This window comes from Xyrauchen texanus, chromosome 5 (assembly GCF_025860055.1).
Source record: "Xyrauchen texanus isolate HMW12.3.18 chromosome 5, RBS_HiC_50CHRs, whole genome shotgun sequence".
NCBI lineage: Eukaryota > Metazoa > Chordata > Actinopteri > Cypriniformes > Catostomidae > Xyrauchen > Xyrauchen texanus.
The window spans coordinates 8,636,392-8,659,190 of NC_068280.1; the positions used below are offsets into that span (position 1 = coordinate 8,636,392).

General features: G+C 38.0%; 1 protein-coding gene across 1 annotated transcript; it reads right to left on the minus strand.

Annotated features, from left to right (window-relative positions):
• Nucleotides 1-648: 648 nt before the first annotated feature.
• Nucleotides 649-22,352, minus strand: LOC127644282 (eukaryotic translation initiation factor 5B-like). Its single transcript, XM_052127399.1, has 24 exons — nt 22,237-22,352; nt 16,606-16,725; nt 16,408-16,483; nt 15,559-16,213; nt 13,459-13,667; nt 13,230-13,380; nt 13,040-13,132; nt 12,799-12,885; nt 11,953-12,018; nt 11,546-11,835; nt 11,319-11,426; nt 9,594-9,704; nt 9,423-9,490; nt 9,180-9,321; nt 8,955-9,086; nt 8,657-8,839; nt 8,409-8,570; nt 8,054-8,185; nt 7,698-7,829; nt 7,415-7,491; nt 7,158-7,322; nt 3,860-3,998; nt 3,458-3,619; nt 649-3,107 (listed from the first exon to the last, which is right to left on the minus strand). Exons 1-24 carry the CDS (start codon nt 22,269-22,271, stop codon nt 3,000-3,002), a joined length of 3,603 nt encoding a protein of 1,200 aa, XP_051983359.1. The 5' UTR covers nt 22,272-22,352; the 3' UTR covers nt 649-2,999.
• Nucleotides 22,353-22,799: the final 447 nt, after the last annotated feature.

Sequence of the window (22,799 nt, forward strand, 5' to 3'; positions counted from 1 at the left end):
CCTCTTCCCTGGATGTGAGAAATGACGATTTGTTTTGGTTTATCTGGCAGGTCCGGTTTCGTTCTCTTTTCATCTGGCAGGATGTCAGCTGCTCACTGTGTTAAACTAACCAAACTAATTACCTAGAATAATTTCCCGCCACATGACATCCTCGAGACACTCAATACTTTACAGATTTGGGGAAAAAAATACATTGAAATATTAAGGATTTATCAAGACTAGACTGCTCATGTACATCAAGAATTGTTACTGTGTGTGAAAATGAAATATTAAGGATTTATCAAGACTAGACTGCTCATGTACATCAAGAATTGTTACTGTGTGTGAAAATGAAATATTAAGGATTTATCAAGACTAGACTGCTCATGTACATCAAGAATTGTTACTGTGTGTGAAAATGTAAGATCACATGGCCAGATTGAAATCTTGAACAGTAGTCAGTATTATGCTTTGCAGACTGCATACTTTTATAAAGTCCAAGTCTGGACTTAGTAAGATAGAACAAGGCGTTATAAAGACTATGACAAACACTTTTCCTGTTGAAAATCACATGTATCTCCAGCGACCCCAGCCGGATTTTCATACCACACGCAACACCAGACCAGTTACACTACAGTAGATCAGTAATAACATCTATGAAGACAACATAAAATTAACCTTTACTTTACAATAGCCATTTTACCAGGACAAGGATTCATTTATAGTATAAAATATTTAATGTGCACAGGTGTATCCCATGATTTGATGAGATTTTCTGACAAACTAAGAAATCAAATTTTCTATTAAGGAAAATGAAACCTATTTTTAAAACCATTGAGATTTTTTTTCCGGATTGACATTGACAATTAAGCAAATTTTCAAAAATATAATTACTGCTTAATTGAATACATATATTTTTCACATTATAGTAGTGAGAATGAGCATTGGGGTAAAATGTCACAATGCAAAAAAACTGAAATGTCCTAAAAACGCTTGATTTCTTGATACATATGGAGTTGAATGCTTCAATTTCATGCGAAGTATTTTTTCTCTCTCTTGATTTTTGTGGTGAAATAAGAAATTATATTTAGCAAAAAGGAAAATGTAATTTTTTTTTTTTTTTTTTTGCATTTACATTATTTTGACAATTAAGCACATTTGTCCACTAAAATCTCATTACTGTGCTGCAAAAATAAAAATATTACTGTAATGTGAAAAAGCACTCATTACGGCAATACAGTTTTGTAAAACAGTCTGTTCAAACACTTTAACAAAGATTGGCATACTACTACTAAAATGTACTCACAATTCTGCTTTACATTGAAATATTGTTTGCTGTATAATGAGAATGGGGTGAAAATCACATCACAATGCAATAAATCTTAAATGTCCTAAAAATGATTGATTTATTGCTAAATATTATGGAATTTAATGCACTTCCTTCAATTTCATGCAAAGTATATCTGTTTTCCTATTTTGATATTAAGGAAATTATTATATTTTACAAAAAGCAAAATTAAGCCTATTTTTAAAACATTAAGACTTTTGGCATTGCGACATTTTCACATTTAAGCACATTTATCCCGCAAATTCTCATTACTGTGCTAAAAAAACACTTCCTAGTGCTTGACGCATGCACAGAGCGTTGGATGGTGCAAGGAATTGTAATCAAGCTTGAAATCAAAATCGCCAAGGAGACTACTGATGTAAAGACTCATTGTGAAAAAGGAGTTATATTTTGGTCTGTTCTCCCCCAAAACCGATTGGAATGCTGCAGAAGACATTTTTTAGACCAATGGAGTCTTATGGGTTACTTTTATTATGCCTTTATATGCAACATTTTGGACCCTATTCACCTGCACTGCATGGACCTACAGACATTTTCTAAAAATCTTAATTTGTGTTCAGCAGTAGAAAGTCACTCATCTGGGATGGAATGAGGGTGAGTAAATAATGTGAATTTTAATTTTTGGGTGAAGTGAAAAACGTTGAATTGAATGCAATTCCTTCAATTTCATACAAAGTATATACTTCTCCCTTTTGATTTTGGGGTAAAATACATATGACCTGGACATTTCTCAACAATTTTGATGAGATTCACCCAAGCCATATTCACATCGTTACCAAACAAATTACTTTGGGACATCATAAATAGGCCATCTTTTTTTATTGTTGATGATTTTATCAATCTTACATTTCTGATTCAAAATAAGTAAAAGATGCCTTTATTCCAAGTCGACACTCTGGGTAAAGGTATCAGGGGCTACAAAGGAAATCCCAGAGTGGAAGATGAAGAGAGAGAGAGGGACAGTCTGTGGCTAGGAGCAGTGTGGGGTCTACTTTTAAAAAAGCCCATTTAAGAACTCTGCAGTCAAAAAACAAAAAAGCCAGGAGGAATGAAAAATACTGACATGGTAATAATTGTTTATCTAAAATCCTAAAAACTCAGCCTCCTGCAGTTATCGTGAAAGTTTTATACCCTTAGTTTTAAACCTCAGCCTAAATCCAAGACCAAACTGCAGGTCCAAATCAGCAGCTCAAGTTTAATCCAGCCTTACAGTGAACTTTAAGAGGGGCAATTCATGAAAGAAAAATCGATTAATAAGAGAGAACAGGCACGTTTGGAATAGTTGCAAAGGTTGTCTTACATTTTCTAGCATTTGTCACTGTTTAAAACAGTGGGAATATATTCAGTTTCTCACAGAAAAACCTTTTTTTCCCCTTCCTTTTTTCCACTTTTCTATTTTTTTAATTTTTTAAACACTCCCCACCAGCCAAAAAGAGTTGGAGGAAAAGGGGAGTGTGTTGAATATTCACCCCGCACACACACACACACACACACACACACACACACACGTGCATGACTGTGCAAGGTTGTGTGTGTAAAAATGTCTTTAAAAGTATGAACACTGATGACTCTGTGATCGCAGATGATCTTAGGAGTGTACAACATATAGTGTATATGATGTGTGTGCAGGGGGTCATTTGACATCTAAGATCAGTCACAGTCACTGATGTGTTCAGATGATTTCAAAGGTTTTCTTCAGTTCCATGATTAATTGCCAGTCTGTTTTCTGCATCTCGTCTCTGAACCAGTTCTTCAGTGCGTCGATTGACTGACGGGTAATCTGCAAAAGCAAAGCAAAAAAAAGTTATTTATATCAATCGGTTTAACAGGCCAGATGAGCAGACTCCACACTCATGTATAACAAGTGAAAAGGAAAACACTTCTAATTCTTGGCATTGAGTGGAGATAAGAATCATAAGGTATTTAACAATTCTGGTTTCATTAACGATTCTTTTAGTACTTTTGAGAAAGAAATATTTGGAAATAAGAAATGCATTTATTATTGGAATTACTGCCCTCAGCAGGTCGTTGCGGCCAATTTAGCAGATGAGTGCACTTTCAAGAATAGTTAACGGAACCAAAATCATACCATTTGTTTATTTTGTATTTCGGGTTGAAGCGACTCCATACCTTGCTAACAATGACGTCTACAGCTTCAAAGTGTCGGCCGTACATCTTGGGTGATTCTCCAGGAATTGGCTCTATTTTCACACAGATCTCCTGTCCTTTCTTAGCGGTATCTACAGACTTATGATTTACTTCTATACTGGTCACAATACCAATATCTACAAACTGAGAGAATAAAAGAGTGTGTTAAAACAAATGACATTCATGCAAACAACAGAAATATACAGTATAGTATATTACGATTTCAATTTATCAAAGCAAACAGCTAAAATGTTACAATTGACATATAGAAAAAGGCTTGGTAGAGGAAGGAATTTCAATGCTTTTTACATTGTTGAGCATACAAGGTATACACTAAAGGACACTAACATGCATATACACACACACACCCCCACACTTTCTTACCCCTTTGCTGGGCACACACAGTGGAGTGCCCGTTTTCAACACTCCAGCCTCCACATTGATGCCCACGACTATGGGATCTCTGGAGTTAAAGATGAACTGGGGCAATATTCGCAGCTTACAGGGGAACACGGCTATGTGCCTAAAGGCAAAACAAAATAATGACATTAGACTGCACATATTCAGGATAAATCATCTCTTCTTCAGCATAACACACAAAAAACAAATGTAGTCAGTCAATCAAGATCAACCAAAAAATGTTTTTTTTACCAACCTTAACCTTTAACTCTTAATTTAGATCATTATATTGTTTCATAAATTAACACCTAACAAATTCCTTACTGTGTAAAGTTTTGCTTGAAACAATTGCTTGTGGTACCTTTCTTTAAAATAAGTGCCACTTGGGTTTGATATTCTCTTATCTATTAGATAAGAGAACACCAAACCCAAGTGGCATCCATTTTAAACACACACACAGTTGAAGTCAGAAGTTAACATACACCTTAGCCAAATACATTCAAACTCAGTTTTTCACAATTCTTGACATTTAATTGTAGAAAACATTCCCATTCTTGGGTCAGTTAGGGTCACTACGTTATTTTAAGACTGTGAAATGTCAGAATAATAGTAGAGAGAATTGTTTATTTCAGCTTTTATTTCTTTTAGTATTTGGTGGCATTGCCTTTTAATTGTTTATCTTGGGTCAAACGTTTTGGGTAGCCTTCCACAAGGTTCTTACAATAAGTTGCTGGAACTTTGGCACATTCCTCCAGACAGAACTGGTGTAACAGAGTCAGGTTTGTAGGTTTCCTTGCTCGCACACTCTTTTTCTCGACTTTGTGGTCTTTGAGCCATTTTGCCACAGGTATGCTTGGAGTCATTGTCCAGTTGGAAGACCCATTTGCAACAGAGCTTTAACTTCCTAGCTGATATAGTGATGCTGCATCAATATATACACACACTATTCCTTCCTCATGATGCAATCTATTTTGTGATGTGCACCAGTCCCTTCTGCAGCAAAGCAACCCCACCCCTATGCTTCACGGTTGGGATGATGTTCTCACCTTTTTTTCTCCAAACATAATGATGGTCATTATGGCCAAACTTGATAATGGTAATTTTTTGTTTCATCAGACCAGAGGGCATTTCTCCAAAAAGTAAGATATTTGTACCCATGTGCACTTGCAAACTATAGTCTGGCTTTTTTATGAGGGTTTTTGAGCAGTGGCTTCTTCCTTGCTTTTAGGTTATGTATATATTATAGGACTCGTGTTACTGTGGATATAGATACTTGTCTACCCGTTTCCTCCAGCATCTTCAAAGGGTCTTTTGCTGTTGTTCTGGGATTGATTTGCACTTTTCGCACCAAACTACATTCACCTCTAGGAGACAGAATGGGTCTCCTTCCTGAGCAGAATGATGGCTACATGGTCCTATGGTGTTTATACTTGCGCACTATTGTTTGTACAAATGGACGTGGTACCTTCAGGTGTTTGGAAATTCCTCCGAAGGAGGTCCACAATTTTGCTGATTCTTGGCTGATTTCTTTAGATTTTCCGATGATATCAAGCAGGGGCACCGAGTTAGAAGGTAGGTCTTAAAATACATCCACAGCTACACCTCCAATTGACTAATTGGCTAATTGCAAAAAGGCTTGACGTAATTTTCTGGAATGTTCCAAGCTGCTTAAAAGCACAGTTAACTTCTGACCAACTGGAATTGTGATAGTCAATTTAAAGTGAAACAATCTGTCTGTAAACAATCGATGGAAAAACTACTTGTGTCATGCACAAAGTAGATGTCCTAAATGACTTGCAAATCTATAGTTTGCTCATTTTATATCTGTGGAGAGGTTAAAAACAAGTTTTAATGTAAACATCTGACTTCAACTGTGTGTATCCACAATTTACAAAATGACCCATTATGCTTAGCGCATACTCTCAATGCAGATGCTTCAGACTTCCGGTTCACAACTTAGTCACATTACCAAGCATTGAAATAATCACTAACTACAGTCAAAAACTATTTTTACTTAATGTAAATCCCTTTCTCACTAAAAATCTGTGTATGGATGCTTTCAATGGCAATTGCTGATTTTTATTTAAAGTCTCAAAGTCTAAGTGGGAGTTTGAATAATTGAAAGAACTAGTCCCCACATGTGTTGCATATTTACATTTACATTTATGCATTTGGCAGACGCTTTTATCCAAAGCGACTTACAGTGCAATTATTACAGGGACAATCCCCCCAGAACAACCTGGAGTTAAGTGCCTTGCTCAAGGACACAATGGTGGTGGCCGTGAGGTTAGAACCTGTGACCTTCTGATTAACAGCCCTGTGCTTTAGCCACTACGCCACCACCACGCATATTCATTACAATGGTCATTAAATCTCTTAAAATCTCATCCTCCACAATATATGAATCTGCCGGCAGACTGTGACTATATGCTTTGTTACAGCAATCATGAAGCTGCGTTCATGATTTGTCTCAGGGTGTCAGATCCAGCATCGCTTTTAAATACAAATGAAAAGTGCTTGTAGACAAAAACGTCTAACTTTGTTTTGGTGATAGTTAAGACTTGGTGTGCTTCTGTGGTAATTAAAACGCACCTTACTTAGGCTGAAAGACACTTGATTTCTGTCACAAGTTTCATCTAGACTTGTTTTGTTCAAGAGCTCTTTTCCGCTTCACTTTATCACAGACACTGAATCACTGCTTTGTGTGTTTTTGGGTTGTGTGCAGTCTAAAGGCCAAAGTATACTTCAGTAGTCCACGTTGCTGATCGCTCCACGCACAGTATGCGTAATGCAATTTTAGTCATCAGCACAGCCACAGATTTTCTTGACCCATGGACGCAGTCCTCGTCTGTGCGCATCATCAGTGCATGCGCTGGCCATTGACTGTACTAAAAGAGTATCATAAACCATAGTAATTTGCATGCGATGAACATATTCGTATTAGCTCGTGGTCAGAAAAATATACTTTGGAAGGCAATGCGGTCGGGTGCGATCCGATCTCTAATGCAGAAAAACGAAGTATACCTGGGCCATAATTACTTAATTTTGCCTAATCAATGCATTAAACTTTAAATAGCATCCGCTAACTTTGACAGCTCAAATATATATATATATATATAATTATTTAGCATGCATAAATGTGCTAATTTTGACAGCTCTAATATACAGTGTGTGTGTGTATGTATGTATGTATGTATGTGTATATATATATATATGTGTGTGTGTGTGTGTGTGTGTTTGTGTAAAAATAAATAAGGTAGAATCAAAGCAAAATTTAACTCACTTGAATTCATCTTGCTTTTGTTTCTTGTAGTCTTCCCGATACTTAGTGAAGGCATCAAACAAATGATAGATGATCTCAGCGCTGAAAATACGCACACCAAGACTGTCAGCCATCTCCTGAGAATCTCTCTCTATTTTAACATCAAATGCCAGGATCACTGCATACCTACAGGAGGAGCGAGACAGTAAAAGAGAAAATATTAGCATTGTGACAGTCTTTTAAGGACAGATATTGAATATCATATATTGAATACATACTGTTGGTCATGTTCCAACATAGTGGATGCTTTCATCACATCTTTCCTGTGAACAGGACCAATGTTGATGCCAGCATACTGAGAGAGAGAGAGAGAGAGAGAGAGAGAGAGAGAGAGAGAGAGAGAGAGAGACTAAGAAACCTAATAAACTAGATTTCACAGATGCTAGAAATAAAGAATAGGATTTAATTAAGTACTAGTTTTACAGGTCATTTTGAATTATTACATTAATAGGGTTTAATATGAGTTTTATGAAGGATTGTGTGAGGTTTTTGAAGGCTTACAGGCACTTTGGATGTACGCAAGAACTCCAGGAGGGCCTCTAGAGAGCCAAGGGTAGAGGCCTGGACATACACACCCTTCTCCTCTAGTTTTATGGCATTCAGCGTCTGTTTCAGTTCACGGATCAACTCATCCTACATACAGTCAAACAAACATGTGCAAGGATGTAGGAATGGATGTAAACAAATTTACTACAAGGAGTGAGTCACAGTGCATCAATTCGATTTGCTACTATAGGCAATAATCACATTAAACAGTGCACAAGAATCTGTAAAAACATGAGAGGTAGGGAGAGAACATCAAAATCCCCTAAAAATATATGATGTAATATGATCGGTTAGCAAAGGGCTGTGGCTACCTTCAGTACTGGTATTTCATCCTCTTTATGGGCGACAAGGAGGGGCAGACCTGCCAGCGTTTTCTCCAGATCTTTCCCCAGGATCTTCACCCCCTGAGCCGTGGACACCTCCTTATGCTTCTCATACTGATTCTGTACACAGAGCCAAAACATTTGGCCATTACAGGACTTTACAATATACAGAATGTATTATAGTGTCTGCCATGCAAAACAAAATATTTATACAAATATTTGTATAAAAATATTTTAAATTTAGTCAAATTAGATGTCACACCATATAGAAACTGCAATAACATGAGTTTATAATATTTTTACCCTTTTTCCTCAGAGATGAACAAATAAAAGTACACGATACCTTTACTCTGAGCTCTTTGAGCGGTGGTGGGAGGAGCAACCCTCTGATCTGAGTGACGATTGGTCCGTCCACACCAGGGACAATAATGGTATCGCCCTCTTGCAGGCGGCCGTTGATCAGGATCACGTCTATTGTAGTACCCATGCCAGGCAGAGCTTTTACCTGAGATATAAGATGTGGACAGCAGAGGATATATTATCATGTCTGAATATAAGAGGATATGCACTTTACTGTTCTGGAACACTTACCTCCATGACCTGGGCCCGGAGCTCGTCGCATTGGGCCAGTCTGCGGACCAGCATGTTCTGAGTGAGTTCAACCAGGAGGGCGATCAGGTTCCCCATCCCATCGCCCGAGTGGGCCGAGGTGGGAACAAGGGATACAAACGTACGAGGGTCTTTATTCTCATAGAACAGGGCAGCATTAAGACCCTGAGGATTCAAAGGCACACAAGGCGACAGGTAAGTTATACTTGAATATGCTGCCGACTACTAACATGGGCTAACAGTACAATAATGACCACTAAAGAAGGTGAAGCAAATGGACCTGCTGAGCAAACTCTACAATGATGGATTTAACCCTCTCATCAAACTCATCCTTAGTGTTCTTCTTTTGTTTCTTTAGTGTTGCCACCACATCTGTGTCTGGACTCCTCTTCCAGTCATACAGACGGTCAATCTGAGAAAGAAAGTTATGAAGTAATAACTAATCAATATTTGTTGGAATCGTTAGTATTCACTGCCCAGTAATTCAATAGTCAGTATCTGGTACCTTGTTAAGTGCTACTATGAAGGGGCATTTTTTCTCCTTTAGCAGGTTGATGGACTCCAGCGTCTGCGGCTCTAGACCGTGCATGATATCCACCACCAGGATGGCAATGTCACACAGAGAACTGCCCCTGTTCCTCAGATTACTGAAGGGAAGAGAAGAGCACCGTTAAGCACACAGTTTAGATGTCAAGTATGGTTGGGTACACTGAAAATGTAGTTTTGTTCAAATAACATTTGTTTATACCTGAAGGACTCGTGACCAGGCGTGTCAATGATGAGCATTCCAGGAACCTTTACGCTCTCCCTGTCAAACTGACATAAATATACCCACACACTTCTTAACCACTTCAAAACAATATCACAGGTAAAAACAGAATGCGAGTATGTGGGTGTGACAGTATAAGGTTGCACTTACGTTTTTCACCATCTTGGTCTGTTCAATAATGGTTTCCAGTGGAACGTTCGTGGCACCGATCTGCTGTGTGATACCACCAGCTTCACCATCCTGAACATGTGTGTGTCTCAGCTGATGGACAGAGGAGTGTAAAACAACATTAAACACACAAATAACACCCGACTGTTGCGATGGGAGAAAGGTGTCCAGTGTTATTCCTGGCAGGCTACTCCGCTCTATATGGTTAGTATTAGGGATGGGGTGGGGTTAGAGGCCTCTGCCAGGAACAATTCCAGGCACCTTTGTACAATTGGCCAGGTGTGTCACCTCAGCAAATATTCCATCTGTACATTGACAGTTGACTAAAGTCTTAAAGTCTCAAGGCCGAAATGTACTCAACGCAAATGTGTGAACTGTCCGCTTCTGCAGTGAGTTTTCTCTTTCAAGTCAACTACAGTCATGGCGGAGCAACAGTTTGAAGTTAGTATATTTATAGCAACTTACCTGAATAATAACATTTAGTTTAATGGTATAAACATTTGAAGGTATGAGTACTGAGGTTTCCTATTACAACAGAAACACAGGAACGTACATTAAAAGGCATGCACGCAGATGCGAGTGCATGGCCACCACATTGCCAACAAACAGTCCGGTTGAACAGACATAATGTGCATTTCTTGGATTCACCATGGCGAGAACAAACCTCATTACTCAAGGAGGTGATAGAATGTGTTATTATTCTGGAAATTTGCTATAAATATACCGACTTTAATTTACTTGCTAGCCAAACATTTTTTCAAACTGTTGCTCCGCCATGATATTAGTTGGCTTAAGAGAAAACTTGCCGTAGAAGTGGACAGTTCACACTAATCTCGCAATAGTGCCTCTTGTGGCAATGTTGAGACTGAAACACGTACTTGCGCAGTGTTCTGAATTGTGGTCCGACACATTTTGGAACACAACTACACACAAAAATGAGCTACTGCGTCTGCGTTTACATACAGTACATGTGTGGAATACGTTTAGGACCGAAGCATGTTGAAGTTGAACCAGACAAGTTTTCAAGCACTCGCATTAGTGTATTCGTTTCTGTTTCTGGCCTAAGGGCAACAACACACTAGAGCAAGCATTAACAGAGATTTGATGGATAGAAAAGATTAATATTTTTGGACAGAACAGATCCATTTTGAGGGTGTAAAAAGAGCTGTGTCAGCTTGAAATCACAACAAATTAGTTTTCTGGAAGCACAACTGCCCCGCCTCTGTGAAATGCTTATTTGTCAACAGATGTCTACATTAAGGCTCAGATACACTTAATAAGACTTCACAAAACAAATGGGTGTGACATCATTTAGAACAAAATCTGGCCAAAAAGATGGTGTGCATTCGTTTCAGTGGTTTATAACAGCTCGCCTGAGTGAACTTTTAGGAAACCTTCTTGCTGACAATGGTCCACATCATTCGTAGATGTGACCTGGAGCACCACCTAGTACTTTGTTCAGTCTGTATTCAACGTGAACACACCGGCATGCATATCGAGGCCTTTAGAGTGTGTTGCAACAAGATTTTAAGTTCTGGTTGCATGACAGGGAGTAACTTTCGCAAACCTGTGCGTTTCTCCTCTACGTCCTTGTAACGCACCTTCCCTAATTGAAAGCAATACAGTTTTAGTGTTCACTGATGCAGCTTAAACTCTAGTGTTTAGGCGCCCTAAAGCCAAGCCCATGTAAGGCACTTTCAAACAAACCTTGTCCAGGATTTTGGTTTTTCCAGTGTCCACATGGCCCAGTACACAAACTACAGGAGATCGGAGCTTGTCCAGGTTAATGTTCTTTAGGTTTTCCTGCTTTCGTTTCTGAACACAAAACGATAAACAAGAGTCAGTGATTTCACCCTGCTAACAAGGATCTGTACAATTTGATTAAATCGCAGGTGAGCAAGAATTAAGCCAAAGTGCTTTTGGGGTGTTTGTACCTCTATGCGTTTCTTGGCCTTGTCATAAAGTTTCTCCTCTTTGCTTCGATCATCATCTGAATCGCTCCCGCTACTCGACTCGGAGCTCGGTTCTTTTCTTGCTTTGCTTGGTGCCGTCTTGTGGTTGCTGCTGTCTTTCTCCTCCTCCTCACTCTCCTCATCTTCCTCTTCATCCTCATCTTCCTCTTCATCCTCCTCTTCCTCTTCATCCTCCTCACTGCCATTCTCTTGGTCTTGAGCGGATTTTTGTGTAGTTGTTTCCTTGACCTCGATGTGAACCTTCTTCATCTCTGTGAGTGGAAATGAAAATCTGATTAATCATCCACTGCGACAAACTATGTACCTTTTCTTTTAAGTATTTTTGCATGCTATATTTGTAAGATCATTATGACTTAAAAACCACCCACCTTTCTCTTCGTCACTTGCCATTGCCTCCCAGTCATCCAAAGCAGTCTCTGCCTTTGGCTCCTTGACTGTTTAAATTAAAATTTATCAATCCAAAGTTTTAAAGATAATTTTTCATGCCATCATCCTTCCTTACAACCACAAATACTTAAGTATACACTGCTTGGCCAAAAAAAAGTCACCATTTATGAATAAATAAATGTTATGATCTGGGGTTGCTTGAGTTGGTCAGGTCTAGGCTCAGCAACATTATGTGGCAATAAAATGAAGTCAGCTGAGTATCTGAATGTACCGAATGACCAGGTTATCCCATCAATGGATGACTTCCCCAGCACATCCCGAAGACTTTCAATGGGGTTAAGGTCAGGACTCTGTGATGACCAATTCATGTGTGAAAATGATTCCTCATGCTCTGAACCACTCTTTCACAATTTGAGCCTGATGAATCTTGGCATTTTCGTCCTGGAATATGCCCTTGCCGTCAGGGAAGAAAAAAATCAATTGACAGGATACCCTGGTCATTCAGTACATTCAGATACTCAGCTGACTTGCTGAGACTAGACCTGACCAACTGAAGATCATAAAATTTATTTAAATCTAAACAGGATTTTTTTTCCTTTTTCTGGCCAGGCAGTGTATATTCATTTAAACTTCACAACAATATAAAACAAATTAAAAGCATGGAAAACAACATTTGGTGACTGAAAAAAGGATATGCCATTTACCATATCTATTCATCCTTAAAAGTCACTCTAAGGCCACAAAAATGTTTTCACTTTCCCCACAAGCTTTAACTAAAAACTTCCATCAGGAACAATCCATCAGCACCACCAGTGTTAGGTCATTACCTGGCTCTACTTTAGGCTGGTCCACTTCCATCTTTGCTGTAACTGGCTGAGGTGTCTCTAATGTGGGTGATGCCACCTCTGACGTTTCTGACAGAAGAAAATAAAATGTTGAGAAGTTTTAAACCATGTTTCACTACCATGGATTAAACTTCTTGTAGTCAAATACATAATGCAGGAAATAACAGACGTTCTGATGGGAAAAATAAAGTTGCAAACAAAAGGGATGACAATAGATTCTAACCTTCAGGAGTTTGTGCTGTTGGCTTCTTTTTTCTCTTATCAGAGTAAACGGGCTTCTTCTTTGGCATTGCATCTTTTGATGGTACTTCAACACCTGAGAGGAAACCAATGAAATCATCAGGTCAAAAAAAACAAAAAAACAAAAAACAAAACATCATTACATTCTTGGATTAGTAAAATCAAATTCTCACCCTGAGCCTGCAGCGCTCGTAGTGTGGCTTCTGCTCTGGCTCGAGCCTCTTTCTGGGTCTTGGTGAGGAGCTTTCCCTCCTTCTTCAGTCTCTCTTTTCGTTCCTTATCCTTCTGTTTCTTCCTATCCCTCCTTTCAGCATCTAGACGCTCCTGTAGATAAAGGTTTCAAAGATGAGGGGATCATAATCATAGCATTTGACATCATGAGCATGAATCTCTTTCACTAACCTGCTCCAGTCTCTGAGCTTCAAGCTCCTCCAGTCGCTTCTGTCTCTCTTCCTCTTCTCTTTTGGCTCGTTCCTCCTCCTCTTTCATTTTGGCCAGTGCTTCCTGCATGGCTTTCACTGCGGCTTTGCTTGGCCCCTTTTTCTTCTCCTCCTTCTCTTTCACTCCTTTCTTCTTCTTGTCTTTTTTCTTTTTGTCCCCATCAGCCTCTTCTGTAAAAAAAGCAGAGGAGAGAGGGAAAAAAAAATAAGACAATAAACAGTGATTAGAAAATAAACATCAGATGGTCGCTGAGTGGTGGTGGCGTAGTGGCTAAAGCACAGGGCTGTTAATCAGATGGTCGCTGGTTCTAACCCCACGGCCACCACCATTGTGTCCTTGAGCAAGGCACTTAACTCCAGGTTGCTCCGGGGGGATTGTCCCTGTAATAATTGCACTGTAAGTCGCTTTGGATAAAAGCGTCTGCCAAAAGCATAAATGTAAATGTAAACATGGATAACCAAACTGGATTATACTTATTAAAACAAGGGCATCTAAAGGAGACACATGGCAAAATAACTATCATTTTTTGACCTAACACTAGGACTAGGTCAAATATTGAATATTCATGATATTATATTAGCAATTAGCCAGTGCTTTTGTAAAACACACCATTTTATGACAAAATCCAAAATTGCTGACACCCAATATGGCCTACATAGGAAAATTGGGTATTATTCGCCTCGTTATGCCTCAAGAAATCTAAAGAGACCAGTCTCATGATTTTAGACCAAACGATTCAGAAGTTATAAGCAGAATTGTTTTTATTTGTCATATTTTTTGACCAGTAGGTGGCTCTGTGCCAAAACTGCTCAGGTATCCTCAGGCCATAACGGCTGTGACATATACCAAGTTTTGTTTCAACATGGCAAAGTACTGCGAAAATACAGCCTCGCATCTATTTTGGCATGCTCGCCATCGATTTTGTTGAGGCCTTGTACAATATCGGTTCGGTCAATCATCATGAATTCTATAACTTTTTGTTGTGTCTATAGATGATACAGGTCAAATTTTGACCGAATAGGAAATACGGTCTTGCAGTAACCATAGTATCAACTCAGCATGAGCCAAGGAATCAGAGAAAAAAATTATTTTGTTTCTAGGACTTGGAAGTTGAAAAGTGATGAGCATAAGTGCAACTTTGAATTGTTGGTGGTGCTAGAGGACTTTGGTTGTTACATTTGAGTGTGTCATTAAAGTCACCGTGAATTCAAAATTGACAATTCTTAATTTCTGATTGGATGTTGCTCTTTTTATTATAAACGATTTATTAGATTTTTTTTTAAATGGTTTGCCTTCTTAATCTTTAATCAAAACAATTTGGATATAGAAAAAATGGATATATTGTTTTTTACTTGTATCTCATTCATCTATATTGGCACAACGGCTACAGCCTCATTGTAAACAAAGACTATGCTGTGCGCGTTTGCGGGCTGGCTTTGTATTAACAATTATAGTTTGATCATTCGCATCTCAACTTTAGAAAAGCTGGCCAGTATTGAGATCACTTCTCAAGTTTCCCTGGTTAGCGACTCTGACATGAACAGCAACGTGGAAAGGGGTATGTGTGTGTTTGTGCGTGGCTAAAAATTAAAGCCTATTGGCTATTTTTATAAATGGGACAAGTCATTCAACATGTACAATATAAAATAGAGGCTCTGCACCTTCAGTGCTTGGCCTCTAATACAAATGTCTCAGACTTAAACCTCAGTAACAAAACAGGCATTAGACTTGGTAAATTTGATCCATTTCAAGCTATCCATTTCAATGAATTGATTCAATTATTTAATTGCATCATCGCTCAACAACATTAATAGAAGTCCCTGGGTGGAATTTCCCGTGCATTAAAATGGTTTAGTAAACATATGTAGGTATTTACATTTACATATTTTTTTTATGATATTTATTGCACATAAATAAAAATGATTGATTATTCTTCTTGTGTTCATTTTGTGACAGTGTGGAAATCGTGCCTTGATAATTAACTCAATTTGTACTTTTAGTTCTTGCTTTAAACATTTTTAATCTAACTGACAAAATTAGAATTCAGTTGGAAAATCGCACCTTCTCCCTGGACATCAGCTCCATCCAGTTCCACCGATTCTGATGCCTCAACAACTTTGCTCTCTATTGAAGATGTGGCAGCTGGTTTCCCTCCCTCCTTCTTTGCGGCCTCTTCCTCTTTCTCTTTCTTGGCCCTCACCTTGGCCCTATCCTCCTCTTTCTTCTTCTTATCCCTCTCTTTTTTCTCTGCTTTCTTCTGCGCCGCCGTCTTCATCTTGAAGGTCACTTCTTCTTCCTCTTCATCGCTGTCTTGCTTGGCTTTTGCTTTACCTTTTTTTTTCTTGCGTGCAGTTTGAGAATCGTCGTCCGATTCGTTGTTGTTACCCACTCCTCCTTCACCCTTTTTCGCACCACCATCTTCATCGTTCTCCTCTGAGTCAGACATACCCTTTCGGCTGCCATTCTTCTTGGCTTTGGACTTCTGCCGTGACTGCGAGTCCTCATCCTCAGAGTCTGAAGCAGGACCAGCAGGAGCGGGAGCTTCCACCGCCTGCTTATCTTTCGTCCTGTGGTCGTTTTCCATGTTGTTTTGACCCTGATCTTCATCAACCTCCTCATCATCATCAAAGTTCACCTTCTTAACCTTCTTGGACTTCTTCTTGTCTGCTTTAGTCAGAGGGGGCTCTGGTTCAATGTCCTCTACTGAATCTGATTTCTAAGTTGGGAAAGCAAATGGAAACATGGCTGTCAATGACATGTGACTGAAATGTAACACCTGCACTACTAATATACCTAATATAGGTCAAACTTGAGTGTTTAAAGCATGTTTCTGTGGTATCGAAGTTGATATTGTGGTTGCTATGGTGGCATGTAAAGGAGTGCTTTTTATTTCGTGTTCCTAAACTAAACCTTTGCTGTTTCTTTAGACTTTTCTCCTTTGTCTTCTATTGACAGCTCCTCCAGTTCTTTCAGGATGTCTTCCTCACTGCAAGACAAACAGTTAATCAGTAATGCGCTTTCACAGTTGTAAGAACACTTTCCGCAGTACAGTAAGTTTGAGCATAATGCTTGTCCTCTACATCTGTGTCAAGACACATGTAGACCTACTCAAAGTCGTCCTTCTTTCCTCTCTTCTTCTTGCTTTTTGCTTTGCTCTGCTCCTTGCTTGCTCCCGCTCCCTCAATCTCTGCCGCAAGAGCGTCAATGTCAATGCCGTCGTCTTTGGCACTATGCAAAGCAGAGGATAAACATATGTTTAATGTTTCACATAATAATTCTGTGTTTTTTAATGCTCAGTGAATAATTGTAACGCTACAAGCACTGAACTACAACCAACTGGGTCATACATTTGGCATATGACTAATGAGAAACTGTAAACGCAAGTTTAATGCATACATTTAAAAGGAATAGTTCACCCAAAACTTAAAATTCTCATCATTTACGCACTTACTCTTATTACATCAATTACTCTTGCCATTCCAGATGTGCATGACTTTCATTCTTCTCCAGAACACAAAGAAGATTTTTAGAAGAATATCTCAGCTCTGTGGGTCCATACATTGTAAGTGAATGGGTTCCAACACTTTCAAGCTCCATAAAGCACATAAAAGTTAGCAATACAACTACAGTGGTTTAAGCAATGTCTTCTGAAGCGATCTAAACCGTTTGGGTGAGATCAGAACAAACTTGAACTCCTTTTTCACAGCAAATCATCCCATTGCAGTCTGTAGGCATGATCATGATTTCAAGCTCTTTTACAATTACTAGCACTTATCGCATGCAGAGCACTAGATGGCGCTATGGAAGTGTAATCGAGCTTGAAATCATGACCGCCAAGGAGACTGCAGATGTCAAGATTTAAAGTGAAAAAGGAGATACATTTTGGACAGTTCTCACCCAAAACCAATTAGACCGTTTCAGAATACATGGATTTAACCACTGGAGTCTTATGGATTACCATTATTATGCTGCCTTTATGTACTTTTTGTAACTTCAAAGTTTAGGACCCCATTCACTTGCATGGGGTCCTTCAGTGCTGAGATATTCTTCTAGAAATCTTTGTTTGTGTTCTGCAGAAGAAAGTAAGTCACATCTGGGATTGCATGGGGGTGTATAAATGATGATAATTATCACTTTAACATTAAATATTGCGATTAACAAATGACTTTAGGACATTGAAAATTGGGTTGAAACACGTTTAAGCAATAAAGCACTTAGGCGTAACCTCAGAGTAAACATAGACCACCAGAAATCATTAACCAAGAAATAAGCTATGAACCAGGAAAACTCACATCTTTCAAATGAGATTAGGATACAAACAACAAGATGTCCATTATCCTCTTTACATCACACTATTAAAAACTGACTAACATTATACAGCAGTGTAAGAAAAATACCATTAAGACAAGACAAACCATAAACACAACCCAGAAAACTGCTTTAGGAAACAAACTGAGACTAAGCAAGTTGAAGATCTGATGTCAAGCACCTTACCTGTCAAGAGAAAGACAGCAAATAGCAAGAAAGAAAAACTTGTTCTGCTTATATAGTGGAGTTTACAGCTCTCCTTGCATGTCTGTTGCATCAGCAAGGGAAAAGCACCATTCACAGGGCGGGTCATTACAGGGCCCTCACTCTTACAAACTGATGCCTTCAGCATACACAGGTGATGAAAGACTAGCAAATGAAAAGATGAACGAATGAGGAGATGGAGGGAAGTTTACCAAATGCTAAAAGATTTTAGAAGTGGGAAAACATTTTTGACCTAAAACCAGGCCTTATCAAAAGACAGTAATACATTTTTGTAGGATCTTGTGCTCTTTATTAAGCTTGTGGGCATGGTAATGTGATTCACACTGGACTTGGTCTTTAGTTCATAATATCATTGACACCACTAGAACAGGGAGGGAACTGCATAGCAACCACTAATACTAGAGAATCTGACCTGTGAATCTGAACTCATTAGGGTGCTTATCAACTTAACTGCCTCCTGATAGGCCAAAGGACAAACAGTAAGAACACCATCTGATCTGCTCAGCGTCAGACACAACTAAATTTAGCCATTGGAGAAGTTATAATTGACAGTTCACAGAGTCGAGAAAACCACAGGTCAAACCAGGAGCATTACCTGTCCTACATTTCCTCAGTGACCTTAACGTGAAGCTCAAATAAAAAAACACATAAATAAAGCCTTAACTTTAATTTAAAAAAAAAAAAAAAAGAAGAAGAAGAAAAAAAAAAAAAAGCACAGACTGGGGAAAAAAACAAAGAAAAAAAAGAATTAAATATTACAGGGAATTTCTATAACTTTTCCAGTCATTTGTAATTAGTAGAAAAGGAATTTATTTAAAATGATTACATTTAAGACAGATTCGCTGGTAACACCCTGTTAATTCATGATATCTAATGCATTACAGTAAGATTCTATTCGTTAACAATGAATAACATTAACTTATCATATATTAGCATTTATTCATCTTTGTTAATGTTAGTTAATAAAAATACAAATGTTCATTGTTAGTTTGTGTTAGTTAAAAGTGCATTAACTAATATTAACATTTATACTTGTATACTAATAAATGTTGATATTAAAAATGTATTACTATATATTGAAATTAACATTAACCAATATTTAGAAAAAACACTTAAAATGATTGTTCATTGTTAGTTCTTTAACTAATAGAAATGATTGTTAAGTGTTACCGATTCACTAATGAATCATTCAGTTTTAATGAACCTGACTGAAAGGAATTTTTCATTCATAAAATTAAAAAAAACATACCTAGCCTCAAGTTTTACTTGTATTTAACCTACACTGTAAAAAATCCTGAAACAAATCTGGCAGCTGTGGTTGCCAGATTATGTAAAAAATACAGTTAAATGTAAACCACTTTACAGAACAACCTGTATATTTTACAGTTTAAAATGGTTGTAATTTACACAGACACTGTAAAAAAAAAAAAAAAAAACATTGCTAAATTTACAGTAAAAAAATTAATAAACTCGCCTTCTGAAAATGTAAAAATCTGTTGTTTACTTTATAAGGTATTTGTAAATCACCGTAGTAGCTACAGAAGGGCACATGATGACATGTAGTTCATCAATAGTGGCTCTTCCAGGAGCAATGACCAGTTAACGTATAGAGACAGTGCTCAGTGTCACTCACACACACTAAACACCATCATAACACATGAGATTTAAATAATGACGTAAACATGAACTAAATTACATCAGATATAACACAGAACACCCCAGTGTTACGTAACTGATATTAAAAATATGATGAAACATAACTATTCCCATAAAATATAATGAAATGTAATGGGTCACACAGGGAATTGTGGGAACACCCGATTACTGTTTTTTACTGTAATTTTAACAATAATTTACTGTAAAAAAGTACATGTACTCTCTTGTTCTTTTTACCATTAATTATACAGGAAAATCTTTTTACATTTAAATAATTACATTTTACATAATTTTATTGAAAAAAACTACTGTATTGACTTAAAATATTTTAAAAGATTTTACTGTATATTTTACAGTTAATATTTGTTAATCAATTAACATTTTATTTCTGTAGCATTTTTACAGTATTTTACTGTTAAAATTACTTACAATGTATGAAATATTTTGAGCAGAGAAGAATATTCAATACATATGAATTATAATGAATTAATAGCTATTATACTGAAAATAAGTGGACCTTAAAGGGATAATTCACCCAAAAATCATTCCATCATTTACTCACCCTCATACCATCCCAGATGTGTAAAACTTTCTTCTGCAGAACACAAATTAAGTTTGTTTTTGTTTTTTTAAATATCCCAGGCCCATATAATGCAAATAATTGGGGAACTAAACTTTAAAGTTAAAAAAAGCACATAGAGGCTGCATAAAATCCATAAGCCTCCAGTGGTTTTATCCATCGCTGCATCCAAATATCCATTATTCTCTACTATATAGTATGTCCAAATCCACAGAATTCATGCAGCAGTAAGCTAGAAAAACCTGGACGACCTACTATTTCCAGCAAGATTTTTAAGTGCGGATAGACTGGAAACTTAGCGATCACATAATCCCTCGCGGGGTGAGGCGACATCACGTTCAAAACACTGGATTTAAAGGGTTGCCGGTGAATTGTGAGGCGGACGCCTCTTCTCAACTGTAAGAGCTATATATACCAAGATAATTGTTTCTTGTGCTTGAATGATACTTGCTTAACAAAACCAAAGCAGACGGTTTTCGTGGTTGTTGTTATTCTGTCATATATTTGGGGTCATGAGACGATCCCAACATCCCTGGATGAAGTATGCCCGAAATCTACTCATATTACTTGCATTCATACTTAAATAATGTGTTCTTCATAAAATACAGTGGATACTGTGATAGTATGTGGTTTCGGATGCAGCACATGTCATTTGAGCTGATCCAGTTGGTTTTGGGAAAGACAAAAAAAATAAAAATAATTTCACAGTACATCTTGCCACTTCAGCCTCTAGACACTATCACGATTTAATGCTCGATAACGCTTCGAAGTGCTTGATGTATGTGCAGAGCACCAGATGTCACGATAGCAAGTGTGATCAAGCTTGAAATCATGATTACCAAGGAGTCTGCTGATGTCAAGATTTATTGTGAAAAAAAGTTACATTTGGGTCTGTTCTCACTCAAAAAAAAAAAAAAAAGATTGAATCGCTTTAGAAGACACAGATTAAACCACTGGAGTCCTGTGGATAACTTTTATGATACCTTTATGTGCTTTTAGGAGCTTCAAAGTTTTGTCACCATTCACCTGCATAGCGTGGATCAACAGAGCTGACATTTTCTATTAAAAATCTTTGTGTTCAGCAGAAGAAAGTCATATATATCTAGGATGGCATGAGGGTGAGTAAATGATGACAGAATTTTCATTTTTGGATCTGGATCAAATTCAATACAATTAATCATAATAAAAGGGCTTTATAAGAAAAGTTGAATATGTCCTCGACGTTGTGTTACAGTGAATTGCATCCTGTTCACATCCTTTGATCTCAGTGGGAAAGCTCACCCTGATCAATTCAGCAGGTATCCATCCATAAAGAGGAGAATGACCTTCCCAGTCCTGGGTGCTGTTCACATTCCCAGAGCTTGATATTTCTTACTGTCACTGTTTCTATAAGAACAATGGTCGCTGGCATCCCATACAGAAGCGTGTTACTGAAGACAATGCAGAACAGCCGGATAGCACAATGGAAAAGGATGAGGTTGCATTGCCAGGCGATGAGAGATCAGGTACAGCTTGAAACATACAGAGACCACGACCTTAAAATGCTCATATCTCCTGTGCTTGGACACTGTCTGATATGAAAACAGATGTGAACTGCAACTAATCTGAGACTCACAGCTGGTGGATCTCGACTGGAAAGACCTCCTCATGTCTGATTGTAGAGCTACCAACTAAAGAAATACAGAGTATTTAGTTTAAACCACCCCATCAGCCTGGTGTCTAGACCCGTATGAATAAATATCAGTGCTCTCATGATGATATTCCTCGACTTATGTGAGCAGTTTCGTAACAGAGAGGGAGAGGAGCAGGATAGGCCTAGTACCAGCAGCACATGAACTCATGCACATCAGAGGCTAGCCAGGTGGCTAACAGTATGTATTATTAGACTGCAACAGTCACAATGATAAACAACACGGCCACTGTCCTGTCAACAGTGTGAAAGTTACTTGTTCGCAGAAGCCATAACTTACCCGTCCTCTCCCTTGTTTTTCTGTTTCTTCCCCATAATGTGTGTAGCTGTAACCTCCTCGTTGCGGTGCGGCGTAGTCGGTGTTAGCACATCAAGTTGGTCGTGCTCACATTGCGCATGCGCTCTTGGTGATGAGTAATCGCACACCGCTGCCTAAACGGAGATCTGTAGCGTATCTGGAAAGTTTGTATGTTTAATTTTAATAAACGATGTAATTTCAAACACAATTGGTAACTTTGACACGGAAATCATGAATTTTTTGCTGCTTTCCCCAGCCAAACCCACAAATGAAATAGGAGAATCCGATATTTAAGGAATAAAGAAATAGGAAATACATATGACTGACAAATCTGTGCTAAGTTACATGCTTTCTGTTATCAGGAAGCGCGACACAAGCACTGCGCACGCGCGTATAGAAATATCAGCAAACCGAGCACTACTTCCCATTATATGTTATATTATTATATGATAGGCCTATATAATTAAATATATATTACTTGTTCGTATATTATAACCCCGTTTATATTATATATAATATTATACTATTCCTATATTAATACTAGT